We start from the raw sequence: 27,244 nt of genomic DNA, 5'->3' as shown, positions 1-27,244 counted from the left end.
CAAGGTTTTTGTCAACAGACTTTTTTGGGAGATTGTAGCACTGGCTACCATGATGGCCCCTTTTGGAGGCTTATATTCACTTTTACAGAAAATGGCCTGGGTGAGAGCCAAGGCCATGCTGGCCCCAGGCCCCATCTTCGGCACTGGCCAAGGGCAGATGCTGAGGGGAAAGGAAACAACCAGGAGAAGTACAGAGCAGTGCTTCCCTGGAAGAGCCCCTCAGCCTCCAGTAGCTTGTAGCTCAGGGATTTCCCGAACTGAGGTGGTAGCTCCTCAGTTCTGGTGAAAATCCTGGTGGATTCTACTCATGAGCATCGCCTGATCATCATCTGGTGAGTGCAACATCACATGTGTCAGGGAGTAGAAGGAGGCACCGAACAGGGATTTCCTTGCCAGGTATTGTAGTGATCATGGCTGAGTCACTGCCACCTTGTGCAGCCCAGAATAGATCCCTCTGCCATGCTCCAAGGAGCTGGGGAGTGTGTAGGTGCTGCAAAGGCTGCTCTCTCCCTCAGCTGGGCATCTCTGCCTTGTCTGGGCCTCATAAACCCACATGGCTTCTGACCTGGCATGTAGACCCTGGGCCCTGTTCAGAAACCCTATTAGGGTGCACAGCACAGCTCCAAGGGCCTGCTTAGATGCCTTCAGGGGTACTTCCACAAAGTACTCATGAAAATCCGTCTTTTAGGGCAATGAGTAGCAAAGCAGCACGTGTCCATAGTGGAGGTGCTGTTGCAAAGCTACGTGGTTACAGCCATGCATGGATGGCTGGGCCACACCATCTCAGGTGTCTCTGTGTACTCAGGTTTGGGTCCTGGACATGAGGGATGTGGTACTTCTGGTGTGCCCTTCTGTCCACTGTCTCATGGACATGCCAAATATACTTCTCTGCCTGGACTGCACTGTGGTGGGTCACCTGCAGGCACCTCACACTGCTGGGGTGTCCCCACATGCACACTGGTCCCAGAGCTTTTCACAGAGCAAGCGTTGGGATGAGGAGGAGAAGAGAGACGAGGGGTTTGCTATATGCTGATAACAACCAGGTCTGAGTCCGCTGTTAGCAGTCTGTGTGACCATGGCTCCTCAGTAGAGCAAAATTTCCCTCCTGGTTACGTCTGGTGAAAGCAGGGAGGCATGGGGAGGCTGCCCTGATGTGCATGAGTCAACCCCATGGGTCCGCCTCAGCCCTGTGAGGCTCTCCCCTGAGCATGACACACTAACACTGGGTAACTTCTCTCTTCACTTTTTCATCAGGAGATTTGCCCAGCACTTCCCATTTCATCTGAGCTTGGCCAGGACCAAGGCTGCCTTTTCTGCTCCTCCAGCCCCTGAGCAAAAGCAGCCGTACATCTGAGTCACCATGGGCAAGATGGACAACACCTCTGTGGAGCTGAGCTCTCCCTCTGAGGTGAAGCAGGCAGCCCTGGAGGAGTCGGAGCCCATCGCCCCTGAAGCCTTGAGCACCAAGAAGAAGAAAGAGATCCCAGACAGAGGCTCCTGGAAGGGGAGATTTGACTTCTTGCTGTCCTGCGTGGGCTATGCCATCGGGCTGGGCAATGTCTGGCGCTTCCCCTATCTCTGCGGCAAGAACGGAGGAGGTGAGAGAAACGCACAGTGTCTGCACTCACCTCTGAGCAGCCTTGCCCCCTGGCTGGGCTCTGGCTTGGTATGGGTCTGTACAAGTGGCTGTTGGGCAGATGGAAACAGCAATGGGTTAGAAATCAAGACAGGTGGGAGGTCATCTCCCTCCCCAGCTACAGACTTTCTCCATGACCTGGATCAAGTCATTAAACACACCCTTGTGTCTCAGCTTGCCTCTGTAAAATGGTGCTGTATCTTCAACCTCAGCATGGCGATGCTTTTGTGGGGGGGAATACGTGCTGCTTTGACATCAATAGCGCAGACAACCTTTTCTTCTCCTCCCCCATGCCCACCTCTCTCAGTGTTTTTGCTTATTAGTAAAATAACTTTTCCTTCCTCCTTAACATGCTGCTCACCTCCTTGAGCCATTCCTCAGACTTCTCCACAAGTCTGAACTCCTCCGCCTCACCTTTCAGGCTGTACATATAATTATATCGTCACATTAGCCTTCCCATGTTGGTGTTTGCTTCCTTCTTAGCTCTTTGTTGCCCAGAGTCCTCATCCCCAAGGTCATGTTTGTCCATGCTGCTCTGAGGGTCTCCTTTTCTCATTTATTTTCTCCTCACCTTTTTCCTTCTCTTTTTGCCTCAAATTTTATTTTCAAAACCTGCTTCATTCCCAGTTCTCATGAATTCTCTTGTCTCCAGCCCACCCCGGCTGTCCCTGGCATAGGGGGTGTAGGTGGACCTTCTCCTTCCCTTCTGGGAACCTGCAGTGTTCTGCCTGTGTAACTCTGTGGCTTTTAGGGGAATCATGGCCCTTTCTCTGAAGCCTGTGGAGTGAGTCCCAGTGGGAGACCAGGCAGTTATCCATTTTGACAGGGTGATTTTGATTTTGGTGTGTCATTTCGCAGGGAGGTACAAGTGAGTGGCTGAGCTGAATGAGGTTTGTGGGCATCATCCAGGTCTGTGCAGGGGAGCCATGGTGCAGGTTTCCCATGTTTATCCATCCATGCTCTGGCACCAGGCCGTGGTGCCCACCCTCATACAAAGCTTCCCAGTCTTTGCCCTGTGATAGCTGCATGATCCCAAACACACCGTATCTATGCTGCCCCTCTCTTCACATTTAAAGGTTGGGATGGTGATACCTATAATTAGGTGAGAGGTTTCTCTGAGCTAAAATCAATCCGATTTATAAAGCCAGCTGAGATCCTAAGAGGGATGGTGCAGCAGAGGTGCAGACCGCTGTAATTAGTGCTAGCAAAGGCAGGTGGGGTAACCTCTGACCTGGCAGCTGCAGGCATGCTGAGGGACCAGCCAGCTGCCAGCAAAAACACTGCGCAGGTGAAATGGGGGAATTGGTACCTCTGCTCTCATGCCTTGCCTCGCCTGCTGGGTTGTGCAGCTGGTGGCAGCCTGTGCTGCTTGTTCCTCCAGCTCCATCCCGGTCTGGCTGTGCCCACAGCTGGCAACAAGGAGCAGCGAGCGGCTGATGCCTGGAAGAGGCAGAAGTGACGCACACAGGCGTCACCGGTCCCTGGCGGTGAGCAGTGAGGAAGGGTCATGCTGCATCTGATGGCAAGCCAGTGGGCAGCACCTGGGCACGGCCCCGGCAGAGCAGGCAGAGGGCAGGATGCTAATTGTAGCATCCTGCATGTCTGCTGTGCAGGGCGCAGGCTGCTTCCATCGCACACAGGACAATTGGACTGGATGGAAATATTGTCATCTTACTGCCATCACGTTGTATCAGCTCGTGGCTGATTTGCTCTGCATTGTAAATGGGCATGTAGTTAGGGGATATTCACCCTGGGTATGGCAGCCCCATACAAGCCCCATCCACTGCATGGAGCAGGCTTCATCCAGAGAGATGCCCGGGCTCCCTGCTGGCTCTGCACGCAGATGGATGAGCCCAGCGATGACTAATGCTCAGCTCCATGCAGTCCTTCTGATGTCAAAAGGATTTTACCGGACTCTAAATTGACTCTAAATGTGGCTCAGTAGGTACTAAAAATTGTCTATGAGATCCTGAGCTTGAATAACTTGAGAGAGGAACGTTTCTTTAAATAAGCATCATGAACTTCTCATTTACACTTTGAGATGCCAAGAAAAGGCACATAACAGCTTGTAATGCTCAACTGATTCGTGGGCAGTGTTCACTGGCTTAAAGATTAATTGTAATTCCTTGCTGTATGGCATTAGGAGATAGATGGAGACTGCAGATGGATGTGGGGCTGCATAGTGAGGCACAGGCATGCAGATTTTAGGTAGAAATTCCCTACTGATTTCACCTCTGGCTGTACAGCCCCTGGGAGTGTTATCAGTGCCTGCTGGGGAACCTGGTCCTGCAGAGTAGCACTGTTGCCAACAGCCCTCAGTTCAAGTCTGCAGTTTGGCTTGAAGATTTTCCCCAATTCTAGATTTTTTTTATTTTTTTGGGTCAAGCCAGGGTAACTGACCTGGGTCCAAAAGTTCATCTGTTTTTGTTTGTTTGTTTGTTTTGTTGGTTTGGTTTGGTTTATTTTCTTTCTCAGTAGTCTAATAAAACTTTTTACAAACCTTCCTGGCCTGCTGCAGATGAAAAATGCAGGACCAGGCAGTGGCCAGATTTCATTAGCTGCTTGCACAGAAGTGAGCCAGACACTGTGTCCACCGATAAGCTCGGTCCCCAAGCTCTGCAATGGCACCAAGGCAGCATCCATGGCCTCTGGCTTCTTGCAGAGCTCCTGGGGCTGGACCTGTCCCACGGGTAGGATGCTGTGTGGGAAGCGCTCCTCCTGCTGCCATGCTCAGAGCTGTTGGCTCCTCCTCACCAGGCTGCTGTCGGAGCCGAGAGCCTGTACTTGCATGCCAGCTTGCAGTTCAGGCTGACAGACATCGAGCTGCTGGCCTGCAGCGTTTCCTCCCCACCACCCGCTGCCAGCTCTGCTTGCACGGTGGCCCCTGCTGAGTCCCACGCCGGGTGCTGGCACCCGGCTCTCCCAGCTGGGCTCAGCTCCCCGCTTGGCATGCAGGCGTCCTCAGCTGGTGCCCCCAGGCCAGCGGCCACAACAGCCTCGCTGCTTCGCCGCCCTCGGAGAGCAGCTGAGGGAGCCCGGCTCTGCCAGGCACAAGCTGGGCTGCAGCTCTGCAGGTGGCTCTGCTGGCTGGCTCCGTGTTTGCTCCCCTGATAACACCTGCAGAAGAAGACATGGGCTGACAGCTCAGCCCTCCAGCTGGTGCAGACATCAGTGCCACCCTGGACACAGCCAGCTGCTGCTGTGCATAGTGTCCCCCTCTCTATATCCCACTGGTATCTTCTGCAAGACTTTGTCCTCCTCAGGGACAATAGTACGCTCCAGCACATGCACAAGGAAGCTGGAAAGTGAGCTTTGTGCCAAATCCTAGAAGTCAAGATGATCTGCACATGTACAGCCTTCAAATCACATGGCGAGGCTCATCTATTGTATTTGCTCTTCTAATATTGGTGTGCAAGTAATATCTCTGCTGGTTGGCTGCACTGCCTCCCTTCTAGTGGCAAGAGGATTTCCAAAAGGATTCACAGAGAGGAATAATGTTTTCACCAGTGACTTTAAGGGTAAAGCCTAGGAGAAGGGTGGCGAGGTATACAGGGCTGATAGAAGAGCAAATACAGGCTTAGCCATAGTTTCCTTAAAAGACTGAAACAGCTGCAAACAAAGAAAATGGTGGTCAATGCCAGATATTCCCGTGCCCTTTTCCCCAAGGTGAAGAATTGTCACTGCAGGTAAGACAGAAAACACCCACAAGAACAAGTTACCAATGTCAGTACCTGGGCATTTGGGTTCATTGTCACTTCGGGCTTAGCAGCACCCAAGAATCTATCAACTAAGTGAGACTGGTGTCACACGGCTATGATGTAGTGTATATATATATATATGAGATACATATACCCACAGTGGTACGACTACATAAGGGGAAGGCTGTGGTGCTCTCAGTGGGAGACTTTCCAAACTCACCAACACCAGCTGTTGCCTCTGAGCAAGTCTGCTCTTCGTCGTGTGGGTGCTGCTGGAGAAACAGCAGCTGGAGGCATTTACTTCTTGGTAAAATGGGGAGACACATGATAACACTTCTCCTTCTTTCAGGGGCCTTCCTCATTCCCTATTTCCTGACGCTGGTGTTTGCTGGGATTCCCCTCTTCCTGCTGGAAACTGCTCTTGGCCAGTATACCTCTGTGGGTGGACTGGGGGTCTGGAAATTAGCACCCATGTTTAAAGGTACTGTACTGTAAGTTTGTGGAGGTGGTGGCACGTGGCTACAGAAAAAAGTCCTCTAATGGTAACAGGAAGTAAATCCCTGGGGAGCTGGGGTGGGATGCCAGGTCAGCAGAGTTTTTTCCGTCTATATTTATCAGGCTGTCCTTGACCATGAAGCCTGGAGTTGCTAGCATCACCGTGCAGTTAAGCAGTCCTGTGTGGTGACAGAGCTGTTCAAGAGCAACAAGGACTTGATGCAGGGGCTCTGGCTGCAGAAGACCTGCCCCTAGCCCCCCCATGTGGGCTCACCTTGTTTGCCTGGGAAGGCTGTAGATAGAGTTTGTGGACCTGCTGCCATATCTGGAGTCACAGCCTTCTGGAAACAAATGATGATTTAGAAATGCCTTGGACATGGGAAGGAGAGATTCTGCTGGGGAAGTGACCAGATCTTGTTTTTGTGGAGCTCTGTCCCTAAAGTATCTGTAGCAAACTGAAATTTTCACCCAATGGAAATGAGTGGGTGAGAAATGTGAGGGAATAAGCCTCCCTTGCTGACCAGTTCACTTGAAGGCACAGTGTATGTTTTTTCTGGCTCTGCCACAAAGCTTGTTGTGGTGCCCAGGAGCTCAGATGGGCACCAGAGACCTGGATTGATGCTTCTCTCTGCCTTCTTTCCTAGGAGTGGGGCTGGCAGCTGTGGTTCTCTCCTTCTGGCTGAACATCTACTACATTGTCATCATCGCCTGGTCTCTCTACTATCTCTTCAACTCTTTCACTGCGGTGAGTCACAGGCATTTGTGCGGTGTGGTGTTGGCTGTGCAGTCCTTACTCCCTGCTGTATAGGGAAGAGTTGCTCATGCCATGAAACACACCTTGTGTGTTTTAAAACCCACCTTGTGTCTCTGTTGTACGTCTGGAGCTGTGTGAAGCCAAGAGCTGCACGTTCCCCAGCTGTGTGTTGTTACAACATGTTCTCATTACATGGGATTTATCTAAGGTCCTGACCTTAATTAGTCCTCATTTACACTTCTCTTGATAAATGAAATCCCCAGAATTTCTTCTGCTTGGAACATGATTCAGAAAGCATTTAGATATCAGGTTGTGACTATCCCTTAACAGGTACTTCAGCATTGCGGTATATAATGGTCTCCTCTCCTGCAGCAGGATATTTTACCATGCAAGGTTTCCATGTGAACACCCCATGTTAATTTCTTGGTAGCTGGGTCTTTTGGCCCAGCAGCTGGGAATAGCACCCTTAGCTCTCTGAGCAACCTGCAGCCTTAAAGACATCAACTCTATGGTTCAAATGGGATGGTTTTCATTTAACTATAAGCCTGAACTGCTGTTACAAAGGTTGTACAACCACTTGCACTGTTTGTTTGATCAAAAGATTTCACATGTCTGTTAACACTTCAGCTAAAATGTTCTGTCTGGCATGCCCAGCTGCACTTATACCGCCTTTACTCACTGTAGGCTGCTGGGTCCTGAACAAAATTGTCAGCAGTGGATGACTAGTACACCCTCAAGGGATTCCCAAATGAACAAAAGGCTGGGCAGGATGCATCTTGGGATGTGTCCTTGGCTTGTTGAGGTGTCACAGACCTGGCTGGTGGCAGTGTCAGTGTCTCCACAAGCAGCTCCAGGTGTCTGCTTTCACCTGAGATGCTTCCCAACATGCCAATCAAAAAGCTAGGCTGATGCATGACCCCTGCCCCTCCTAAATTTGACTAGGAGTATTTGGAAGCTGAACAAGGAACACAGCTTGCCTTGTGCAGCTTCTGTCCTCTGAGATCCAGAGGAAATAGAGCAGCAAAAAAGTCTCCCTGCCCACCCCTCCTGGAAGAGCTGTGCCGCATCTCTGTCATGCAAACCACTTGGTTGAAGGGCAGCTGTGTGGCTCTGCTTACAGGCACTGGTGCAACAAAACACTTGAAACACAGATAATATTTTTTAATGGGGTCTGCATTCATGGATGGATGGGAATGAACACAAACGTATTCCCAAAGGCTTTGTCGAGCTGGAGCCCGAGGCCTAATCAACAAAGGGAAATCATCCAGAGTAGTCCTTCTGCAGCCATCTACGTGCTGTGGACGTGCCTGCTCTGCGCTGGAGAAATGAGACTGCTGCACGTGGGGATGTGTCTGAGCTGCTCAAGCTGGGCTCCCTTAGCCATGGCACTACGTGGCAAGGGCACGCTGCCCTGTGTGCTCATACAGCCCGTGACGCTGCAGCTCCAGAGCTGATTGCATTCAACCTGCAACGGTGTGCTGCCGTCACGCTGCTGCCCACGGTGTAAACATATCCCAAGAACCTCTCTGCACTGCTTAAAATCAGGGGAGGGGACAGCACGAAATAACTACTGCGCTTCACGTTTACTCCTGAGCGTATGCTGCAACAGTTTATTCATACAGACAAGCCCTTAGCCCCCAGTTCTCAATGCCACGTTGCTTTTTACACATTGGAGCCTGGTATAAATAGGAGATAAGGAACAAAACAGAGTTTATCCTTTGTGCAGTAAATTCCAACCTCTTGTTGTGTGAAAATAGCCAAAAGCTGTAGTGATTATAAACACAATATCCGCTGGTAGCTATTTTAATTAGTAGCTATTAATTACCAACAGTTAATTGGAAATTGCTTCCTATCCAGGGAATTGCTGCATTTTATTAGAGCTATGACATTGCCTTAATCATGTCTTGATATTATTTCCTGGAAAAGCCTGCATCACACTTCATTGTTATTCTGGAAAGCATTTAACGCCTTTGGCTGCAAGGCTTCTGCCCATCCAGATGAACCACCTGTCCTCTTTGCAAAAATAAAATAATAATAATAATGGGTTTGCAGTTTAAAAGAAGGCAGTTTTCACCCCTTGCCGGAGATGTGGTGCTAATTACATGCATGCTCCCCAGGACCTGCCGTGGCAGAGCTGCGGGAACGCCTGGAACACCGAACGCTGCTTCTCCAACTACTCCCTGGAGGACACCACCAACCTCACCAGCGCCGTCACCGAGTTCTGGGAGTACGTCCACAGCTGCCTACACCAGGTTTCTCCCTCGCCACGGCCGTCCTGCCAGCTGGGGCTGCTGCCCTCCCTGTCAAGTCCTGGCCTTGGAAAGCCAGCTACTGGCTGGGGTGGGCATGGGCGTGGGGTGTGATGTGTAGTCAGATAAATAGGGAGGGTAATGGCCTCTCTGCATCTGTTTTCCTTCCCTTAGCCCCTCATGATGAGCCTTGGGTTCCCCTAGGGTTTTGCAGGCTCTTGTGCATGCCTGCACCTGGCCCTTCTCTCTCTAGCCACCTCCGGGATCTCCCACCCCTCTGTCCCCAAGGCTTGGGCCTCCCTTTAACGCAACCTCTGCCGCCCCTAGGAGGAACATGCACCAGATGTCTGGGGGCCTGGGGGAGCCCGGCTCCATCCGCTGGCCCCTGGCCGGGACGCTGGCCCTGGCCTGGCTGCTGGTCTACTTCTCCATCTGGAAGGGCGTGGAGTGGACAGGCAAGGTACGTGTGGTTTGGCACTGTCGAAATGTCCTCCAGCCTCGATTTAGTCTGAGTGCCTATAACTACAGTTACGGTGTTTCAAGGCAGAATCACAGTAGATGCTATTAAATTCTTGACATTTACCTTACACGGTTGTAAAAAATTGCTACTGTGTTCATGGTAACTTTCAGTCTAAGCACAGAGAATAACTGTTCCCTGAAAAGTCACGGGTCTGAGCGCTCAGTCTCTCTGAAGGTTTTGGGAAGAGATTTTTCAGAGATGACTTATGCTACCCACCTCAGGACAGTTCAAGAAGGTGAGGTCTATTCTGGGCTCCCCCTTTTGAAAATCAGGGTCTCTTAAAATGCTGTGGGCTGAAAAACCCTCACCGCCTGGATTGAAAATTTCTCTGCTGCCCTTTAGTTATTGGTGGGAGACTTACAGATGAGAAGCATATGGTTATTCACTGAGTAGCATTTCAGCCCAGCACAGCAGAGAGGTAATTGCTTAGTTTAGTGAAACGGTGATGCTGAGATACTGAGGTGTGTTATTTAGAGCACAGCGTGTTGTAAAGGGGCAGCATTATGGAAGGAATAATCTAGAGGGAAGATCAGAAAGAAGCACCTCAGAGGTAGGTCACCTCAACTGTTGACTCCTGTGGGGGTTCTCGGATGGGGTTTTGCTACGCAGCCGCAGCAGAGCCCCACTGACTGCTGTTGCGTGTTGAGGGACGGCACGTGCTTGTGATTCTCTGAAACACTGCTGAAAAGAAAGCCAAGATGGCTAATGTTTCTTGATGCATTGGACTAGAGGAACACCGGCTTTAGCTCTGCAAAATAAGGATGCAATGACTTAAAGGATTACTTCTGTGAACTAAATTTATCCCCCTGCAATTCCCTTGTCTTTGGGCAATCCATCCAGAATTTCGCCTGCTACTTTTGCGATTAATGTGTCCTTGCGTGTCATTGGCAGAGAGAAGCAGCCAGAAATGTTACTTACATGGGAGCGGGAGATGGAAAACACAGGGAAGCTGTTGGCCGGTCTCTTCCCTGGGGACTGTGCGGGCTGCTCTCCCTGTGATCACAGGCTCAGCTGAGAGTGGCAACGCATGGGGACCCTGTCCCTCCTCAGACTGGGACGCAGTGGCCACAAAGTCACCATGGGTAGGAAGAGGAATGGCTGATGGCCTCTCTCCCACTGTGTCTCCCGCAGGTGGTGTATTTCTCAGCCACCTACCCCTACTTCATGCTTTTCATCCTCTTCTTCCGGGGAGTCACGCTGCCGGGGGCCAAGGAGGGCATCCTCTTCTACCTCACGCCTGACTTCAGGAAGCTCTCCGACTCCGAGGTTGGTAGCCTGTTGGGAGCTCTGACATCCCAGCTATCTCCCTGTTAGTGTTCCCTGGGATCTTCCCTTGAATAATTTAAGAAGGAATAGAAAATGAAACAGAATAGCTGCCCCATTAAAGTTGTCACAACCCTCACAATTTGAGGCAAAACTCAGGTCCTTAATGGGCGGAAAATGAGTGCAGCAGATGTTTTGTAATTAAGTGATATTTAAGTGAGAAATTACCACAATAAAGGAGCCTCCCCTCTGCACCAGGAGTGCCTCATTTCCCTGATCACCCTGGGCTGGTGATTTGGCCCTGCTCTGGTGTCCCCAGGGAGAGGATGATGTGGTGGCACTGGTGTTGGGAGCTCAGGAGCAGCACAAACACAACAGGGAACAAAACAGCAATTCTTGGAAGTGTTAGATGGCGAAGTGATGGCGTGCTGGATGGCTGAGCCACCAACCCTGCAGTCTGGATCCGGCCCCCTCAGTGGCCCCGTGTGGAGCTGCCTGCAGCGTGGAGGCCAGCCCCTGAGGGAGGGAACGATGGGCTGTGTTACCCAGAGGTCGGGTGGTGGTGGGCCTCACCCGCCCAGCTGGCCACACGGTGCAGGACAGGCTCAAAGCTGGCTCTTCCTCCACAGGTCTGGATGGATGCAGCCACGCAGATCTTCTTCTCCTACGGCCTGGGGCTGGGGTCCCTAATCGCGCTGGGGAGCTACAACACTTTCCATAACAATGTCTACAGGTCTGTTGGGTTCTCCTGTGTCCCCGTGTGGTGGGCACAGCAAAGCATTGCAGCCACCATCCCACAGCCCCTCTGCCCCAAGTGTTTGTGGGCATGGAGGGGTCACAGCGAGTCTGGGTGCCCGACCTCTGATATCCCCCTGTGTCACCATGCAGCTGAGGGGCACGCTGCCATCTCCCTAGGGGGAAGGTTTAGTCTTCCATTTGCCCACCCTTTGATTCTTGCCTCTTTGGTAGGGTCTTGCAGCTGGTTTCTTCTCTTACTTTCTCTTTTGCAGAGACTCTATTATTGTCTGCTGTATAAACTCCACAACAAGCGTATTCGCTGGATTTGTTATTTTCTCTATCGTTGGCTTCATGTCGCACATCACGAAGAAGTCGATCTCAGAGCTCGCCTCCTCAGGTGAGCAGTCACAGCAGTGCTGCTAATAAGGCACAGACTGTGTTTTCATCCCTACTCCTCCAACATCGCCTCTTCAGGCTTGTATTTCTCTACTTCGATACTCAGGGGTTGTCCCTGAGTTAAAATGGAGAAGAATCAGATCTTAATATTTTCCTGTGAAACCTTTCTGCACTGTATATGTACAGAGTACCAGAGCTTTTTCTGTCGTTGGTGTAATGACACCACTTTTACTGGTGTAACCAATACCACTTCAAACACGGGATGCTCCTGTCTTGTCCACAAGCCAAGCGTGCAACCCTCTTTGCATGCCCACCCACCAAGATGGGTCCAAGGCACCTGTGGCTGCTGTTTATTGCACACCAATTCCTGCTGCCAGGGGCATCCCCGTCTGCTTTTAATGTTCACCTCCTTTCAGTGGTGAAGTTTTATATGCTTTTGCTACAGTGAAATATTTAGGCTGCTTGCTTTCTGAAACCTTCCTTGGAGAATAGATGGCTCCTCACGCATTGCCTATGTTCTCAGTAGGTATGATCAAAACTTGGAGTCCCTTTTCCATGTGAAATTTAAAAATTGTAATCTCAGAATATTTTTTAACCTAGATGGGACTCCGTCTTTTTGCCCAAAGACATATTTTGAAATTGCTGTTTTCCCAGAGAAAGCTTTAATCTCAAGCAACAGCATTTTATGATGGGAGGAAAAAAAAAAAAAAGATATCAGGAAAGTTATATCCAGCTCTGAATTTCATTCGTTTTTTTGTTTGTTTGTGGTTTTTTTTTTTTTTCCCTAGCAAAGTACTCCAGCTCTATTTGGTAGCAGTGATTTGATGACTTTCTTTCTGGCAGGAGAAGAAAAGGCAAAGCATTTCTTCAGTCATTGATGCCTCCCCATCCCACCACTGTTCACCCCACAGGGTTGGTGTGTCACGGGTGAAGGCTCATGTTGTTCTAGCTCCTGTCTTAAATTTCTGCACTTCCCAACTGCCATCACTGACTATCCCTCACTGTTGCTTGTCACTCAGACTTTCCACCAAATGCATTATAAACATGGACTCATCTTTTTTTTCGCTGCCGCAGGCCCTGGACTGGCTTTCCTCGCCTACCCGCAAGTGGTCACACAGCTACCCCTGTCCCCGCTCTGGTCCATCCTCTTCTTCTCTATGTTGATGATGCTGGGCCTGGACAGTCAGGTGAGACAACCCAGGGACAAAGTGGGGTGAGATACAGAGATATTTTTGGACATGATGGTGGTTTTTAGTTCTGCGCCTTGGGTCAGTGATGAGTAGGGTCTTTTCTTAGACTCAGCTACATGAAACAAAACCTCCTGTGTGCTCATCACCCCCTGCACTCTTTCCCTAACACGGTCATACACACTGCAAGCGTGGTGGTATCTGACCTCCCAGTGCACCAGTCATGGTCCTGCTGCCATTTAAAAACACAATAGTGACCAGCAGAACCAGCCAGCCTTATGAGATGATCACCACTTCCCTGTAGGAGTATCTTTGGAAAGCTGCTCTCCATTCAGAATGAGTTTTGGCCCTAGAGAAGTGTTGGTGCTGTTGTTTGGGCACAGTGTGCCCTGGTCTTGCCAGGTGGCCTGACAGGGAATGGAAAATAAGGGAAATCAGTATTAACTGTTTCATTTTGTGTCCACACGATAACAGTTTGTGGTTGTTGCTATTCTTGGTATTTTTTGAGAAGCTAATTTTGTGTGCTTTGGATTTCCTTACTGTATCATGGAGCACAGTGACCAAACTTTATCTCTGGTGAGGCACTGCCAAGAAAATGCCACTACTTTGGCTTACTGGCATGGGCTAGGGTAGAAAGTCCCCAACTTTTCCACTCCCAGGAGCTGGCAGGAGCATCTCTGTGAGACACGTACCAGTCTCTGGCCAGACTGCAGCACACTGTTGTGGCATTGGCAGGTTGCACTGAGAAAAGCAGTGATGTGGTGTTTGAAGCAGGGCTCCCCCGTGGTGATGGGGGTTCGGTGCAGTATTTTGGCACTGTTGTTAACAAGTGTAGTTCTGTTAATTACAAGGTGGAGTGTTGTGCTGCTTGAGCTCTCTCACCAGCTTCGTAGTGAGCAGGCTCCTGGCAGAGGAAGGGAGCCGTGCCTTGGGAAAGGCTCCCCAGACAAAACAGCATGGGCTCTCTGTTTTTTTTTTTTTTTTTTACAAATGATGATACTTTTTTTTTTTCTTTCTGTTAATTCAGCATAAAAGTAGCTACCCAGTGAAGTAAACCCTTTGGGGTGGGAAGTGCACTAAAACCAAAGGCTCCTTCAGAAGCGTGTTTTTGGTCTGTCACATCCTCTCCTGTGCTTGCATGGTCTTTCCTTGCAGTGGAAACCACTGGCACAAAATGGATGCTCTCCCAGATTACATGCAGCCTTCATAAACCCGAATCTAGTTCAGAATCAGACATATTCCTGAAGTGTCATAACTGGTTTCCAAGAAAATATGATCAGCCAGACCTGGTTTTCAATTATGGCACACTCCCATAAACACATCATGGAGCTCACAGCTGCATGACCACAGACATTATTGGCAAATAATTTCAAATAATGACTAAATGTTCCAAAAGAAGCTCCATTTACAGAAAAAAAAATAAATAAAAATTGCTCTCCATGGATTATTCACTCAGCTCTAGTAAATAGTTCGAGATATGACAATAAGCCCTCAAAGCACAGTGTGGAATTTATTTGCTGCATTTGCTTCTCAAATACCACTTGAAATTCTCCAGGTCCCCTCTGCCAGCCAGTCTCAGAGGGCAGGCAGTCTGTGGGGGGCTATCACTGCCTGGAGGAGGAGCAGGGGGGGAGGAAGCTTCAAACAGAAAACAGGCTTTTAAAAAAGCGCAGATAAATAGATGGGGAGAAGCTTTCTGTGTGCACGCAGGAGCTCTGAGTCAATCAAACGCGCGATTTACAGAGCGGCAGCCTGTGCATCTAAAACAAATAACATGCACGGGCTTCAACAAGGGCTGCAATCGCACATGCGTTTTGAAGCATCCATTAAAAAATAAAAAAAGGTGGGCGGAGGTGGGCCCGTGCCCATGATCTCAGCAGAGAGCCTTCTGCAGATGCTGCCCAGCTCCAGCCGCCTCCCTGCCGTCGTGATCCTCTCCTCTGCAGCGCGATGAGCAGAGCAGTGACCTACGTCAGGGGAACATGCACCTCCCAGCCGTGCCCCCAATTGCTGCTCGTGGTCCTTCATGTTCACTCTGCCTCTGATCTACCCCGGCTTCAGCTCTCTTGCATAATATGTTAATGCTTTCTTTTAACCTACCAATTTCCAGGTCAGGCGTTTTCTCCCCAAGGGAGCTAGCAAGCCTTGTGACTGCAAGCCCGCATCTGTCCCATGTGAGGCCGCCTCTCGCAGGTTATCTGTGAGGATTTGCTGCTGAGAGCAGCCAGACCCACGCTCAGGGTTCCCCGCTGCACATCTGGCAGCTGTGGTTAAGCCACCCCCAGGCCCTGGTCCTGGCTGGGTCAGGGGGTTCCTTCTGGTTGGCGTGGCCGGGGGGCTAGCAAGCCCCTGGCACTGTGGGAGGATGCGGCACTGGGCCGAGCAGCTTGGGTAGTGAATAAGCACCAAGAGGGGAAAAAGAGCAAAAGAGAGGTGATTCGGAATACGATCTTTAGGAGAAAAACAATATCATGGAGAGAAGCATGAGGAAGAACAGAATGGGCTAAAAATTGTGGCTAGAGACAGTGAATAAAATGGAGCTTTTTGGAAAGCAGACTGAAGTGTGCTCGCACACGTGTATGTGCGTGTATCCACCTGCCTGCACAAGTGCACACACAAGGTGAAGTAAAGAAGTCCAGGAGGCACAACACTGACCAGACACCCATCATTCCAGGAAGCAGGGTGCTTTCCCTCAGGTGCCTATTCATCCTGGCCGCATGTCTGGGGTTAAGTGTGTGGGCTGGGAATTTCGGACAGGGAAGCAAGGTCTGGAATTTGAGCCTCCTCCAGCCCCAGTGGCTGCACCACCTCCCAAGCCTGAGGCAATGAGGTGGCGAGGCAATTTTCAGTGAACAGTATGAAGGTCACTGCCTCTTTTATGGCTAGAAAAAAAAAGCATACCACCATTTGGTTCCCCATTTTGCCTAGCTAGCTGGACACCCATGACATCCACCCTCTCCCCCTGGTCCCAGCCTCTCTGCCTTGCCTGGTGCCAGGCTGCCCAGCGCTGGCCATGCAGCCACGTGGAAGGAATAGCTTTCGACAGGGTTGTTTTTGTCATGCTGGCGCTTCACACCGTGGTGCCAGCTCAGTCCTGACTCTTCCAGACAGCGAGCTGGGTGGGATGGGGATGCAGAGCTCACTGTCGATGAGTATAAAGGCAGCTCAACCCCTGCCCAAACAGCAAAGGATGCTTTAATAGCACTCTTGTCCAACATAAAAGGCTTAGTTCATTATAAATTTGAGTCAAAGCAATAGAGCTTGGGCTCTCTGGGATGCAGCCTTCCACACTACACCATGTACAGATAAAACCCTGGGCAGAAACATTGCTCTTTGCCTCGCTCTGTGCCCCAGGACCAACAGGACGTGAGCTCTTCCACTGTCCCTGCCCAGCAGCAGGCATGACTCAGACACCCAGCTTTTCTTCCATGGATTTTTCCAGTGCTATGCTGCTCTTTTTAGGCTGTGCATCTCTACCCCTACCTCCACTGATTTTTCTTTTATTTTTTCTTCTTGTCTCCCTGTTCAGATCTAAATCTATAAATGCCCTCAGGTTCTAGAGCGCCCTCCCAGAGACAGAGAAGTCCCTGACACCCAAGAGCAATGAAGGATCTGTCATTGTCACTGGCTTATGCACTTACTGAGGGTGACCAGGGGAATGGTCTCATAAGCTTCCCAGTATTTTTGCTACAGGTGTGATGTGCTCTCTGAGAGCTGTGTGTTACCAGTGGTTTCTGGGAGTGAGACGTAGAAGTGACTCTCACAATGTAACAAGGAATAGGAGGGAAGGATGCACTGCCCGTATACAAACTGCCCTCGTGCCACGGGACGGGAAGGTCACACTCATGGGGACTTCTTTAGGTGTCGCGGTGCAGGCAGCGTTAGCATGCTGTGCCTGGTACAGCACCACACGAGCCAGCCAGGTGCCTCCAGCTCTAGAAAGACCGTGTGCGGTGAGGACGGTCTTTTAAAGTACTGTGCTCTTGAAAAGTGAGATAAAGCCAGCAGCAGACAGACACACTGCTGCGACGGACAGGCTGGCAGCTCGGGGAGCGGGGCACTGATGGGTGGCCCTCGAGAAGTCGGGGAGGAAAGAGGAAGCTTTCCATGGGTGGCAGAAGGTGGAGGTATATCTCAGCTAATTTTTGGCGTTTAAGCTCAGTCCTTTTAATTCCCTCTATGTTCAGTGAAGGGAGAGAGGCACTTTCAGAAGATGATGAAAATCAACATTGTGCAGAGCCTGCTTTTCTAGTGTCTGGAGATGACACTCAAGGAAACGAGGCTCTCAACATTGAGGCTAAATGGAGGTGGGGGTGGTGTCAGGCTCAGATACTCACAGACAAGTCCTTGGTGTATATCTTTTGCCACAGTTCTGCACCGTGGAGGGGTTCATTACAGCCCTGATGGATGAGTATCCTCACATCCTGAGAGCCAGGAAGAAGGTCTTCATTGCGATAGTCTGTTTCATCTCTTACCTCATTGGATTCTCCAACATCACCCAGGTACAGACAGCTTGTACCTCTGCTCCTGGCACTTCTCCAGGCACCTTTGCATATCACAGTAGCATCAAAAGCTTGGGGAGAAGTGACTGTACTCATGGGGGCCATCCTAGTGCTGAACAAACGAGCTTATCATCACTGCCACGTCTCAGGTGACTTAGGATGCCTCCACCATTGTCACCACCATCCTGGGGCCTGGTTTGTTCTTTTTCTGTTTGCAGTAAGGGCTCAGGCCAGAAAAGCCCAAACTGAAGGAACGCTTGGTGCAAAGGGTTAAGATAACATGAACCAGTCTCTTGGGGCCCTGAACCTCTGGGTCTGAAGCCAAGGTTCACGTGTGTGGACGTCGGGGCTGCGTGGTCTTCAGACCACTTGTGGAGCTCTGCAGGTTTGTGAGGAGGCAAAGCAGCAAAGCTCCTGGGAGGGGCAAGCAGATTAAATTAAGTGGCTCCATCTAAACCAGAGAAAAATAAGAAAGCCTAGTGAGTCGCTGGTTTTCTCCTCACCATTGGCCATGCCAGAACAAGCTGGCTAATTGTCTGCAGGAGCACATTGGTTTTTCTTCTGGGAACCTGATTCCAGTGGAAACATTGAAGTGCTCACTCTGCTGTCTAAGGAAATTAACATTAAAGCCAGCAGTTTAAACAGTAGCAATCCAAGCAGCTGGCTGATATTGTCAAGCGTAATCTATAACTAAGCTCCTTGACCCTGGCTTTGTCTCCTCAGGGTGGCATTTATGTCTTCAAGCTCTTTGATTACTACTCAGCCAGTGGCATGTGTCTTCTCTTTCTTGTCTTCTTTGAGACCATCTCAATTTCTTGGTGTTATGGTAAGCACGAAAGACCTTATTTCTTTCTTGTCTCCACGGGCACAGTGAGATTTTTCAAAAGCGTCCGACGGTGAAGCCAATGAAAGATTTGCAACTGAAAATAGCTCAGGCAGATAACTCCAGAAAATCAGGAGTAGGAGGCTGTCATCTCACTTCCCCAGGCCACCACAAAGACCTCTGCACAAACTGGCAGATGCCTAGGGTCCTGGCCTCTGGTGCCTCCCGAGGACACCAGGACCATGAAAGCTGCTAGGCTGAATCTGTGTTTGTGTCCCCATCTCCTGACTCCTCCAGATAATCATTCCCATGCCACAGCATTGTCACCCTCTCACTGTGGCTGGCCTTTGCTCTGTCATGAGAAGAGGTGATGACTGTGGCACTGAGAATGGATGGTTTTCTCCAACAGTCGTTTCTTCCTGTAGGTGTGAACAGATTTTACAGGAACATCGAAGAAATGATTGGCTACAAACCTTGCATCTGGTGGAAGATCTGCTGGGCCTTCTTTACTCCTCTTGTCTGCCTGGTAAGAACAGAAGGAACCTATCTGCAAGAGTGGATCCAGACGGGCCTCTTAGTTTGGATGGGCCATAGGGGAAACACTGTGTTCTCAATCCACTATAGTTCTGTCCATAACTGTAATGTGCTTGGTAGCCTTATCTGAGATGGGCGAAGTAATACAAGACCGTCTTTCACCCTGCCTATTGGAAATCATGCATAAGAAAAGATCCAGAGTGATTATTTTAATCTAAAATTATGCTGTCAGTTCTTTCTGAGATACCAAGAGATAAGCAAATAATTTACTGTTTTTAGAAGCTGTTATTGGTACTGGAGAAGGTTCTCAGCTGCTGCAGCTTCTTGCCTCGGTGCCTAATAGCCTTGTCAGAGTAAAAGACACCAGCAAATACAGTATAGCTGATTGTGGAGCAAACTTTCCTTTGCTGGTTCCCACATTTCCAGCAGGAGTAGTACAAGGAATGGCGTGAGAAGGCCAGTGACAGGGAGCTGAAGGCTCCTGAGGCCAGTTAGTAACCAAGTTCCTGACTCGGTTAGGAACTGCTTACAGGGGCACTGCTTATCTGAGCAGTCTGGTGCAGAAGAAAACCAGGGTTATTCCAGTTCCAGCATTTCACATAGGATAATCAGGGGAGAAATGATATAAAACTAAGAGATGATGGGCTGAAAGCATCTAAAATAGTTTAAGGAGCTGCTGGATTTCTGTAATACCTCTCTGAGCTAAGAGGATGACGAAGGAAAAAAATGAATGGATGGCCTCTGATTTTGCACTCCCTCACCTGAGATGGCTGACGCTCTTTTCCTAGGGTGTGTTCTTCTTCAGCGTGGTGGAAATGACCCCTCTGACACTGGGAAAATACGTCTATCCTGCGTGGGGGCAAGGCGTTGGCTGGCTCATGGCTCTGTCCTCCATGGTGCTGATTCCAGGATACATGCTGTACTGTTTCTTCACCTCAACAGGGACTCTCCGGCAGGTATGAATGGCTTCACCACTCCTCTTCTGCTTTCTGCTTAGAGTTAAGCCTCCTGCTGAACTGATCTGAGGAGAACCAAACAGAGACTGCTCTGACAAAGTATGTTGTGCCAGAGTTTTTACTTGGGTGCCGCAGGAGCCCTGCACGTCCCCTCCTCCAGGAAGGCTCGGGTCAGCCCCAAGGCACGGACCAGCCTCTGGCTACGTGGGCTGGCTGGAGAGGAGTTCCCAGCACAGCTGGGCACTGGAGCCCGGAGGAGATTGGAGAAAAAATAAAAACCCTTGAAATTTAGTAACCCAGAGAAATCCCAGTTCCCGACAGTCCCTGGCTAAGAGCAAGTCTACCTTGCACTTCTCAGCAGAGAAATCAACATCCTCCAAGCACAGAGCTTGAAATAACTCAGGGCTAAGACCTGCTAGTACGGAGACATACAGCGATCTTTTGATATGTGCTTTGCAAATGGCAGTCAGTGAATGAGGGGGATAAGAAGCAAGGCAGAATTTTATGCGGGAACTAAAATACCTGCAACTCTTTAATCTTGTTTAAAACTTCTTTGTGTGTGTGTGTGATTTGAGCAAGGTTTTATATAGCAGTGAATCATGAGTCTCTGTATGTCGTACCTAGTGATTGCTGTTAAGATCTCAATTACAGTGTTGATGCTCAGTCTTGAGAGCACCGTGCACCACGTCCCTCGCTCAGTGCACAAGAAGTCACTGCAGGGGTGCTGCTGATTTACGACTTCCACAGCTCAGCTGCAACAGCCAGCAGACGCCACCTAAACCCCTTGAGTTTACTTAGGGGATGACGTATCTTGAATAATGTTTAATTTGGAAATGTTTTGGCTGGATTCACTGGGCTGAGGTCAGCCTCAGGTTCGCTACCTCTGAGGTCAGGTTGCAGGTGGATTTGACTCTTCTTCCTCCCAGCTCTCTGTTTGGATGGGCTCAGGTACAGGATGGGTGGGTTTGATGTCTCAGATCTGCTTTCCATTTCTGGTCTCTCATCTGAGGCCATTTTTTGGTTCTTGCCATTGATCTTGAGGCCAGCATTGAGGTTACCACAGGACTCAAGCCACTCAGGTGATTTTGGGTCGATGCAATTCCAATAGCAGATCCTTTCTCAGATATTTAGAGGGCTCCTTGCCACCTTGTGATAGGAGCTGAAAAGGGGGAAAAAGGGAAGTGTGCAGATACAGATATGGTTTCAATCCCGTTCCCAGCTGGGATGGGGATAGCACGTCTTGGTGTCTGGGGGAGCCCACGCCGAGCTGTGTCCCCCCAGAAGTAGCGCCACTCCTTCTGACCGAGGGCTTGTGCTCCCCAGTGCCCATAGATCCAGCAATAAGCAGCAGATGGCAGCAGGAAGAAAGTAGGCTTTTGTGTGCGTGCGTGCGAGTGTGTGTGTCAGAGAGACGGAGAGAATTTTTGGCCTCTTATATGCACAGATCCTGGATTAGTTTGTAATAGAGCTGAAGCTGGAGGGAAATTAGATGCCAATGCTGAATAAAGTGGTTATGACAGACAGGGAAGATTACAAGTCATTTTGATCCTACCGAGCATGAATGCGAGGGGGGAAAAAAAAAGACCATGAATGGCAGAAGCAGCTCAGTGAACATTTCAGGGACTTCACCCAGCAACAGCCTCTTCAGCTGTGTTGGAGAGTAGGAGCTTGTTTCCCGTTGCTGGAAAGAGCCTCTTCCTGACTTAGTGAAGCCTATTCAGGTCAGGCTCAATCCTCCTCTGCCTTCTCTTTTGCAATTTGAAGCATCAGTCCCTTCCTGACAGGCAAAAGTGATTCATTTGCTTTCATCACTCCTGATGCTCAGTCCACACGCCTCCAGTAATGACTTGCCCCTCCATATCTTCCTGGGTTCTTGCTTCTTTTTACTTTGCTCTACAGTTTTCATTTGATCAGTTTTAGGGTGACGGGAATCACTGCTGGTGCTGAGGTTTGTGCAGGGGGACGAGTCTGATCTGCATCAGAGGCATGGACCGTGACCTTGTCAGCATGCTGCAGCTAGTTAATAATGCTCCATAATAAACCCTGGCTGTAAAAAATAGGGGAACTCGGAAAATGGGTCTGCTCTGAAGTCTGTGACATTACAGCTCTCTCCTGTTCCTGCTTGCAGCTGGTACTGCCTGGTAGCAGTGTGCCCGTGTTATAAAGGTGCTCCCTGCATTTCGGGTAAAAGCAGGCGCTGCTGTGCTCTGCACAGCACCAAAGCAAGGGCAGCTTGCAGTGGGTGGCTGAGCGGTGCTGCAGGAGCAACCCCTGCCATTTGCACCGTCCCCTTGTGCTGTCACCGGGACCACCACAAGGGTGGTGATGGGGGTCCCAGCCCTCAGCTGCTGCCGTGTCAGCGTCTGACGAGCTCTCTCCACTTGTTCCTGGCAGCGTTTGCAGCAGATGACGCAGCCCCGGCCCGAGGCGCAGGTGCAGGAGAACGGCCTCCAGCCGAAGACGTCTTTGAACGGGAGGGTCTTGGATGCCACCGTCTAGGAGGAGAGCTGGAGCTCCTCGCCCTGCCCCGTAGCTGCCCGTGCCATGCCACCCCTCCAGCTCCTCTGGCACAGCTCGCTGTCCCCGGCTCTCTGGTGGCTTTCCAGGAGGAGAAAGGACCTGGCGGAGGAGCCCCCTCGCATCTCTTCCCCCCTTCCTGGCTGACCACGGCTCTGTGCGAGGTGCCACCAGGGCACTGTGCGGTGACCGTCCTCATCGTGCAACGTCCTGGCCTGGGCTCTCAGAGGGGAGCAGCCCGTGCCCAAGGCTCCCTCCTCCTGGAGAGAGGTGATGCTTCTAGAGAGCTTAGACTGGTCGCTCGCCACTTCTCTCTTCTCCATCTTCCCTTTTCGTGTGATCCCACACTGAGTGTCCCATAGCACACAGCTGTGCTGTCGCCCCGGAAAGCCACCAGGTTACAATCCCAGATGGTTATCAAGTGATGTAGCGTAAAACAACACTAGCAAATGCATTGTTGGAGGGGACATAGCAGGACAACCAATTCCAGTGAGGAGTCCAGCATGCTAATAGCTATAGGAAACCACCCCAAAACCGGAGAAGGACATCAGGAGAGGACGTGCTGCTCACGGGTGTTGTATCTCAGTCCTGCATGTCTCTGGGTGTTGCTGCCCCGTGAGCCAGAGCTGAGCACAGAGGCAGCCTTTCTCTCCTGGAGTGCCCTGCTCTTTGAAGCTGCTTGCAGTGGCCACCCCCCGACCCTAAAATGCAGTTCAGAGGGCCCTTTGCTGGGTGTTTGTCCTGTTTCCTCTGCTGACCATGTTCTGCTCTGTGTGGAGGCCAGCGGTCTGCTGGGCCATGGGGAGACCTTTTGGCATGGTGCGGATCTGCCCCGAGGCTGGGACAGGGCGATTCCTGCCAAGCACCCTCCTTGGCTATGTCCCCGGGTGGGAGGCAGCAAGACGCAGGGTAGTGCCCACGGGTAGCGTGGCTTCTACCTGTTTTGGGAGGTGGCAGCACCGAAACCCCGGGCTGTGGAAGACGGGAGCTCCTGGTAGGATGCAGCGAGCAGTAGGCTCCCCCCGTGGAGCGGCGCTGACTTCCCTTGGGGAGCGCCTGCACAGGCAGCGCACACAGCACCGGGCTGGGACCTGCTGTAGGTGCTGTAACACCTCAGAGCTCTGGCTCCCAGGGCAAGGCGGTGTGAGCAGCACGCTGAGTGCACGGCCCTCATCAGGCCTTGGGGGTGTTTTTTGCAGCCTCCAGCAACACGAGCTGAGACCAGGCCCCATCCCACATCTCATCATTAGGATATTTGTGTCAAAAAAATCACAGCTGATGGATAGACACCAGGGAGCTCTGGGTGTACACATTGGGTCTCATAAAGCTGAAAGCCAAAAACTAAGCATTCATAGTTCAGCACAATTAATCTCAGGTAGTTACAGAAATGTCATCTTTCCTTGTCCTGTGATTTCAGGCACTTATGTATCTGAAATTTTCTATTCCACTTTCACCTATCTTTATAAACTGGGTGATGAAGGAACTCACAGTCTTCTCAAATCCTTTGAGAGGGGCATTTGCGTTGAGAACAGACACTGCTCTCTCATCTTTGCAGCTATGTCCTTTACTAGAAACCTGCTTTTGCTTGTGCATCCCGGTCACTCCCTCCCCTTAAACGCAGATTGAGAGCTTCAAACATGGGTAATGGGCAGAAGAGTCAATGCTTGGGCAAGACCCTAAAATTGTGGAAGACCTCAGCTGTACAAGGGCTGTACATCCAGGCTGGTGTGGAAGGAAGGGCCCAGAGAACAAGGTCCCTTCCCAGCTCCTCTCCAGCCCCCTCCTTCCACCCTTACAACTGTTCCCTGCTCAGCCGCTCACCGTGAGCCCAGTTCCCACTGAACGCTGGAGCTCGGGACCCCCAGAGGAGTTCAGCTTTTTACAACAGGATCCAGTCCCTAAGCACCCATACGCACCCCAATATCAAAACTGATATATCCCAGCTGTCTTCTCTTGCTCTTTGGACCAGAATGAGTGAAATATTATTTCTTGGTATTGCTAGAAGAGGGTCCTCAAACCCTGCTCCACCAGTTCCTGCAGAGCTCTGCTTGCTCTGAAAGGCTTTGTGGCCTTTTCTGGTTTTGCACTATTTCACTTCCACCGTGAATGTTCGGATCTGCAAAGTCTGGCATTTGTAGCCATGCAGAGAGGAATTTGTCCTTAGCCGAGCTCTGCCTTAGTGGCTGATACCCTTCCGCAGCATTTCCAGCCCCTCTCCTCCCATAGTGCCAGAACAGCCTTCCCACCTCCACCGCACTCCCCTCCCCTGCCCGGTGACAAGGCAGGGATGGGGCCGGCCCCATTAGCCCACCCCACGCCCCAGTGCCCAGTCCCCAGTAAGGGCTGCTCCGTGCCATCCACCAGCGGCTGCTGGTGGCCACCTCCCTGCTCCTTCTGCCCCCAGCACGTCCTGGGGCAGATCCTGCTCCTTTGGTCCTGCTCCCACCTGCAGCTCTCCTGCCTCTCCTCTGCCCCGCGGCTCCCCAGCACCTGCCGGCGCCTCCCGCTCGCCGCAGGCGGCCGCTTACCATAATCTGCCGTGAAACCTCTTAATTTTAAGGAGCTATTTAGGGAGCTGTGCTCAAATCCCTTCAAAATCCTCTTTTTCCCGAGGGCTGTGAGAAATAAAAATGAATGCCGTTGCCCCCACCCTCTGCCGCAGCAGCAGGAGCTGAGGGGCGATGCAAAAGGCAGGATGGCTCCGATGCTGCTCAAGTACCACGTACCCCAGAGACATGGGCACAATGCTCTCCCTGGGATGGGGGAGCTCTTCCTGCTGCCGTTCTCCCAGATGTGCCCCAACAGCTGGCTGCCAGTTGTGCAAAGCTGTGTGTAACGTGCACAGCGTGACACGGGTGCCCTGTGGCACTGCAAGGCTTCGGCTAGCTGGCCAACATGTAGCTTGTGGTCTCTCTGCTTCCCCATTAAATAATGCGTTGGGTGCAGCCGTGCTGTGCAGGGAAAAACGAGGTCATCCTGGACGAGCAACCTTTCTGCATCTTTGAAGTGGTTCCTGTGGTCAGAGGCCCAGGCAGCCTGAGACATCCACGTCAGACCTGCTCAGAGCCGCAGGGTGGTGGGGACATGGTCACCCTGGGCTCTCAGGCTTGGTTCACCCCATCCAGAGCTACCCCACGGCTGGTGCCTGTCCCCGCCATGCCCCTGGGGGAGCCCTGGGACAGAGGTAGAAAGGGGGCAGGGGGCAGGGGGTGGCATTGCAGCACCTCCATTGCAGCACTGGCCACGGCAGCGTGCCGAGGGCAGTGCTGGCTCCTGCCCAGCCCCCATCCATCATCCCCACGGTGCCATCAGCTGAGAAGTATCCGTGTCTGGAGACGCTCAGGAGAGGTTAGTGCTCCCGCACCGATACCTGTCGGCCGTGACACTGATGGAGATGTCTCCTGACAGCCCGGCCTGCTGCCAAGAAAGCAGCACCAGCCTCACCAGGGCCTCAGGGACCAGCCCCAGACACTGTGCTCGCTGCCAGCCAGCCACGGGGCAAAACCACAGCACCTCAGGGGTGGCATCTGTCCCTGCCATGGCCCCTGGGGACCAGCTGCCCTCATCCCCGCCGTCACAGCCTGGGGCATGTCACCACGATGTCCCCAGCCCTGTCCCCGGGTTGCCACCTGCCCAGCCTGCAGCACCAACACTTCGATGTGTTCTTGAAGCATTTTTGGTCCTGCAGGAAGGAGAGAAAGAGAGCTGACATCTCTGTCCCCTGACTGCGCTTGCTGTCAATGAAGGGATTAGGAATTATAATCCACGATTTGCATTTTAAAGCGGCTTTTCAGCTCTGCATGGGGAACTTCAGCCTGACGCTGCTGGGGAGCTCGGTGGCAGAGTCCCAGCCACGGCAGCACGGACCCTGAGGCAGCGTCCCCGGGGCTCCCCATGGCAGGAGCTGCTCCCGGGATGCTGAGTCCCAAATTGCACCATCCCTGAGCATCCTGTGCACCCCGGGCGGATGCTGCCCCACACCGCCAGCATCCTCTGCCCTTGCGAGGCACTGTGTGCTCCCTTTCCTTGCGATTTCCCCCCTGCTCCTTCCTCGCACTGCGTTCGTGGCAGACCTGCGTGAAATGTTAGCGTGCTGCTGGGCTCTTTTTCCTTTGGTGTCTCTGCTGCCTTTCTCTCTGCTAATTACTAGAGCAGTGCCTCTTCTAGGGCAAGCAGACAGATGGCCGGGGGTTTATCTTTGAACAAGCTATTTAATAAGAGCTCCTGCTTTTCCCTTGCACATTTCTTTCCTGGCCACATGTCCTGAGCTGCTGGACGGGGTGTCCTTTCCACTGGGGATGCCAGAAGATGTGATGGCCAAGGTCAGATCCCAGGGGATGTTTTCTTTTTCTTTCCCTTTTAAAGGGAAGATAATCCTGCCTGGGCCCACGTGGCCCTCACTGAGCAAGGCTCTCCCCGTGCAAAAAGACAGAGGTGAGAAGTGTCTGAAACGCCGGGGCAGATCCTAACCGCACAGAAAGCTTATGCGAGTGCTGAAACCAGCACACTGCCTGCTCACCCTGGCGGAAATCTGGCTGGCAGGGACCAACCTGTGCTCCTGCTTGCACTGACGTCACCTGTACGGCCCCACCTGTGACCCCTGTGCCATCACTGCTGGGAGAAGCCATGGTCGCAGCAGTGTTTCCAATGAGACTTTCTCTGTGCTTGGTTCTCCTAAAGAGTGGGAAGGGAAACTCAGACGCGGTGATTCCCTACACTCGGGAGAGCTCTGCCCTATTTTCTCCTCCCCTTATTTGCCCCAGCCCAGGAAGCTGCAGAGGCTTTGGCAGCTTTTTGTCTTTCACTTGGACGGTTACAGCTGCTGCAGGATCAGGTCGCTCCTAGTCCTGCCAGAGCTGCTTGTCCTGGTGGGGATGAAGCCCTGCCCGTGGCACGCCGGAGGGCTGGCACCCAGCTAGCTGCTGCCGCAGCCCGGCTGGCAGCCCCGCGTTGGCACGGCCGCCTCTGCCGGGCTG

General features: G+C 51.6%; 1 protein-coding gene across 1 annotated transcript; it reads left to right on the top strand.

The window, feature by feature from the left end:
• Nucleotides 1–1,005: 1,005 nt before the first annotated feature.
• On the top strand, nucleotides 1,006–26,692 carry LOC310893071 (sodium- and chloride-dependent GABA transporter 1-like). The gene is made up of 14 exons (XM_083821594.1): nucleotides 1,006–1,598; nucleotides 5,684–5,815; nucleotides 6,474–6,574; nucleotides 8,701–8,810; nucleotides 9,160–9,292; nucleotides 10,484–10,618; nucleotides 11,245–11,348; nucleotides 11,626–11,750; nucleotides 12,824–12,936; nucleotides 17,307–17,438; nucleotides 18,162–18,264; nucleotides 18,687–18,787; nucleotides 19,584–19,751; nucleotides 22,146–26,692. Exons 1-14 carry the CDS (start codon nucleotides 1,361–1,363, stop codon nucleotides 22,248–22,250), a joined length of 1,800 nt encoding a protein of 599 aa, XP_083677720.1. The 5' UTR covers nucleotides 1,006–1,360; the 3' UTR covers nucleotides 22,251–26,692.
• Nucleotides 26,693–27,244: the final 552 nt, after the last annotated feature.

The sequence above is a fragment of the Anser anser genome (assembly GCF_964211835.1).
Source record: "Anser anser genome assembly, chromosome: 1".
In the NCBI taxonomy this organism is placed as follows: domain Eukaryota; kingdom Metazoa; phylum Chordata; class Aves; order Anseriformes; family Anatidae; genus Anser; species Anser anser.
The sequence above is the reverse complement of the archived record's forward strand: the minus strand, read 5'-3'. Positions and strand labels throughout refer to the sequence as shown.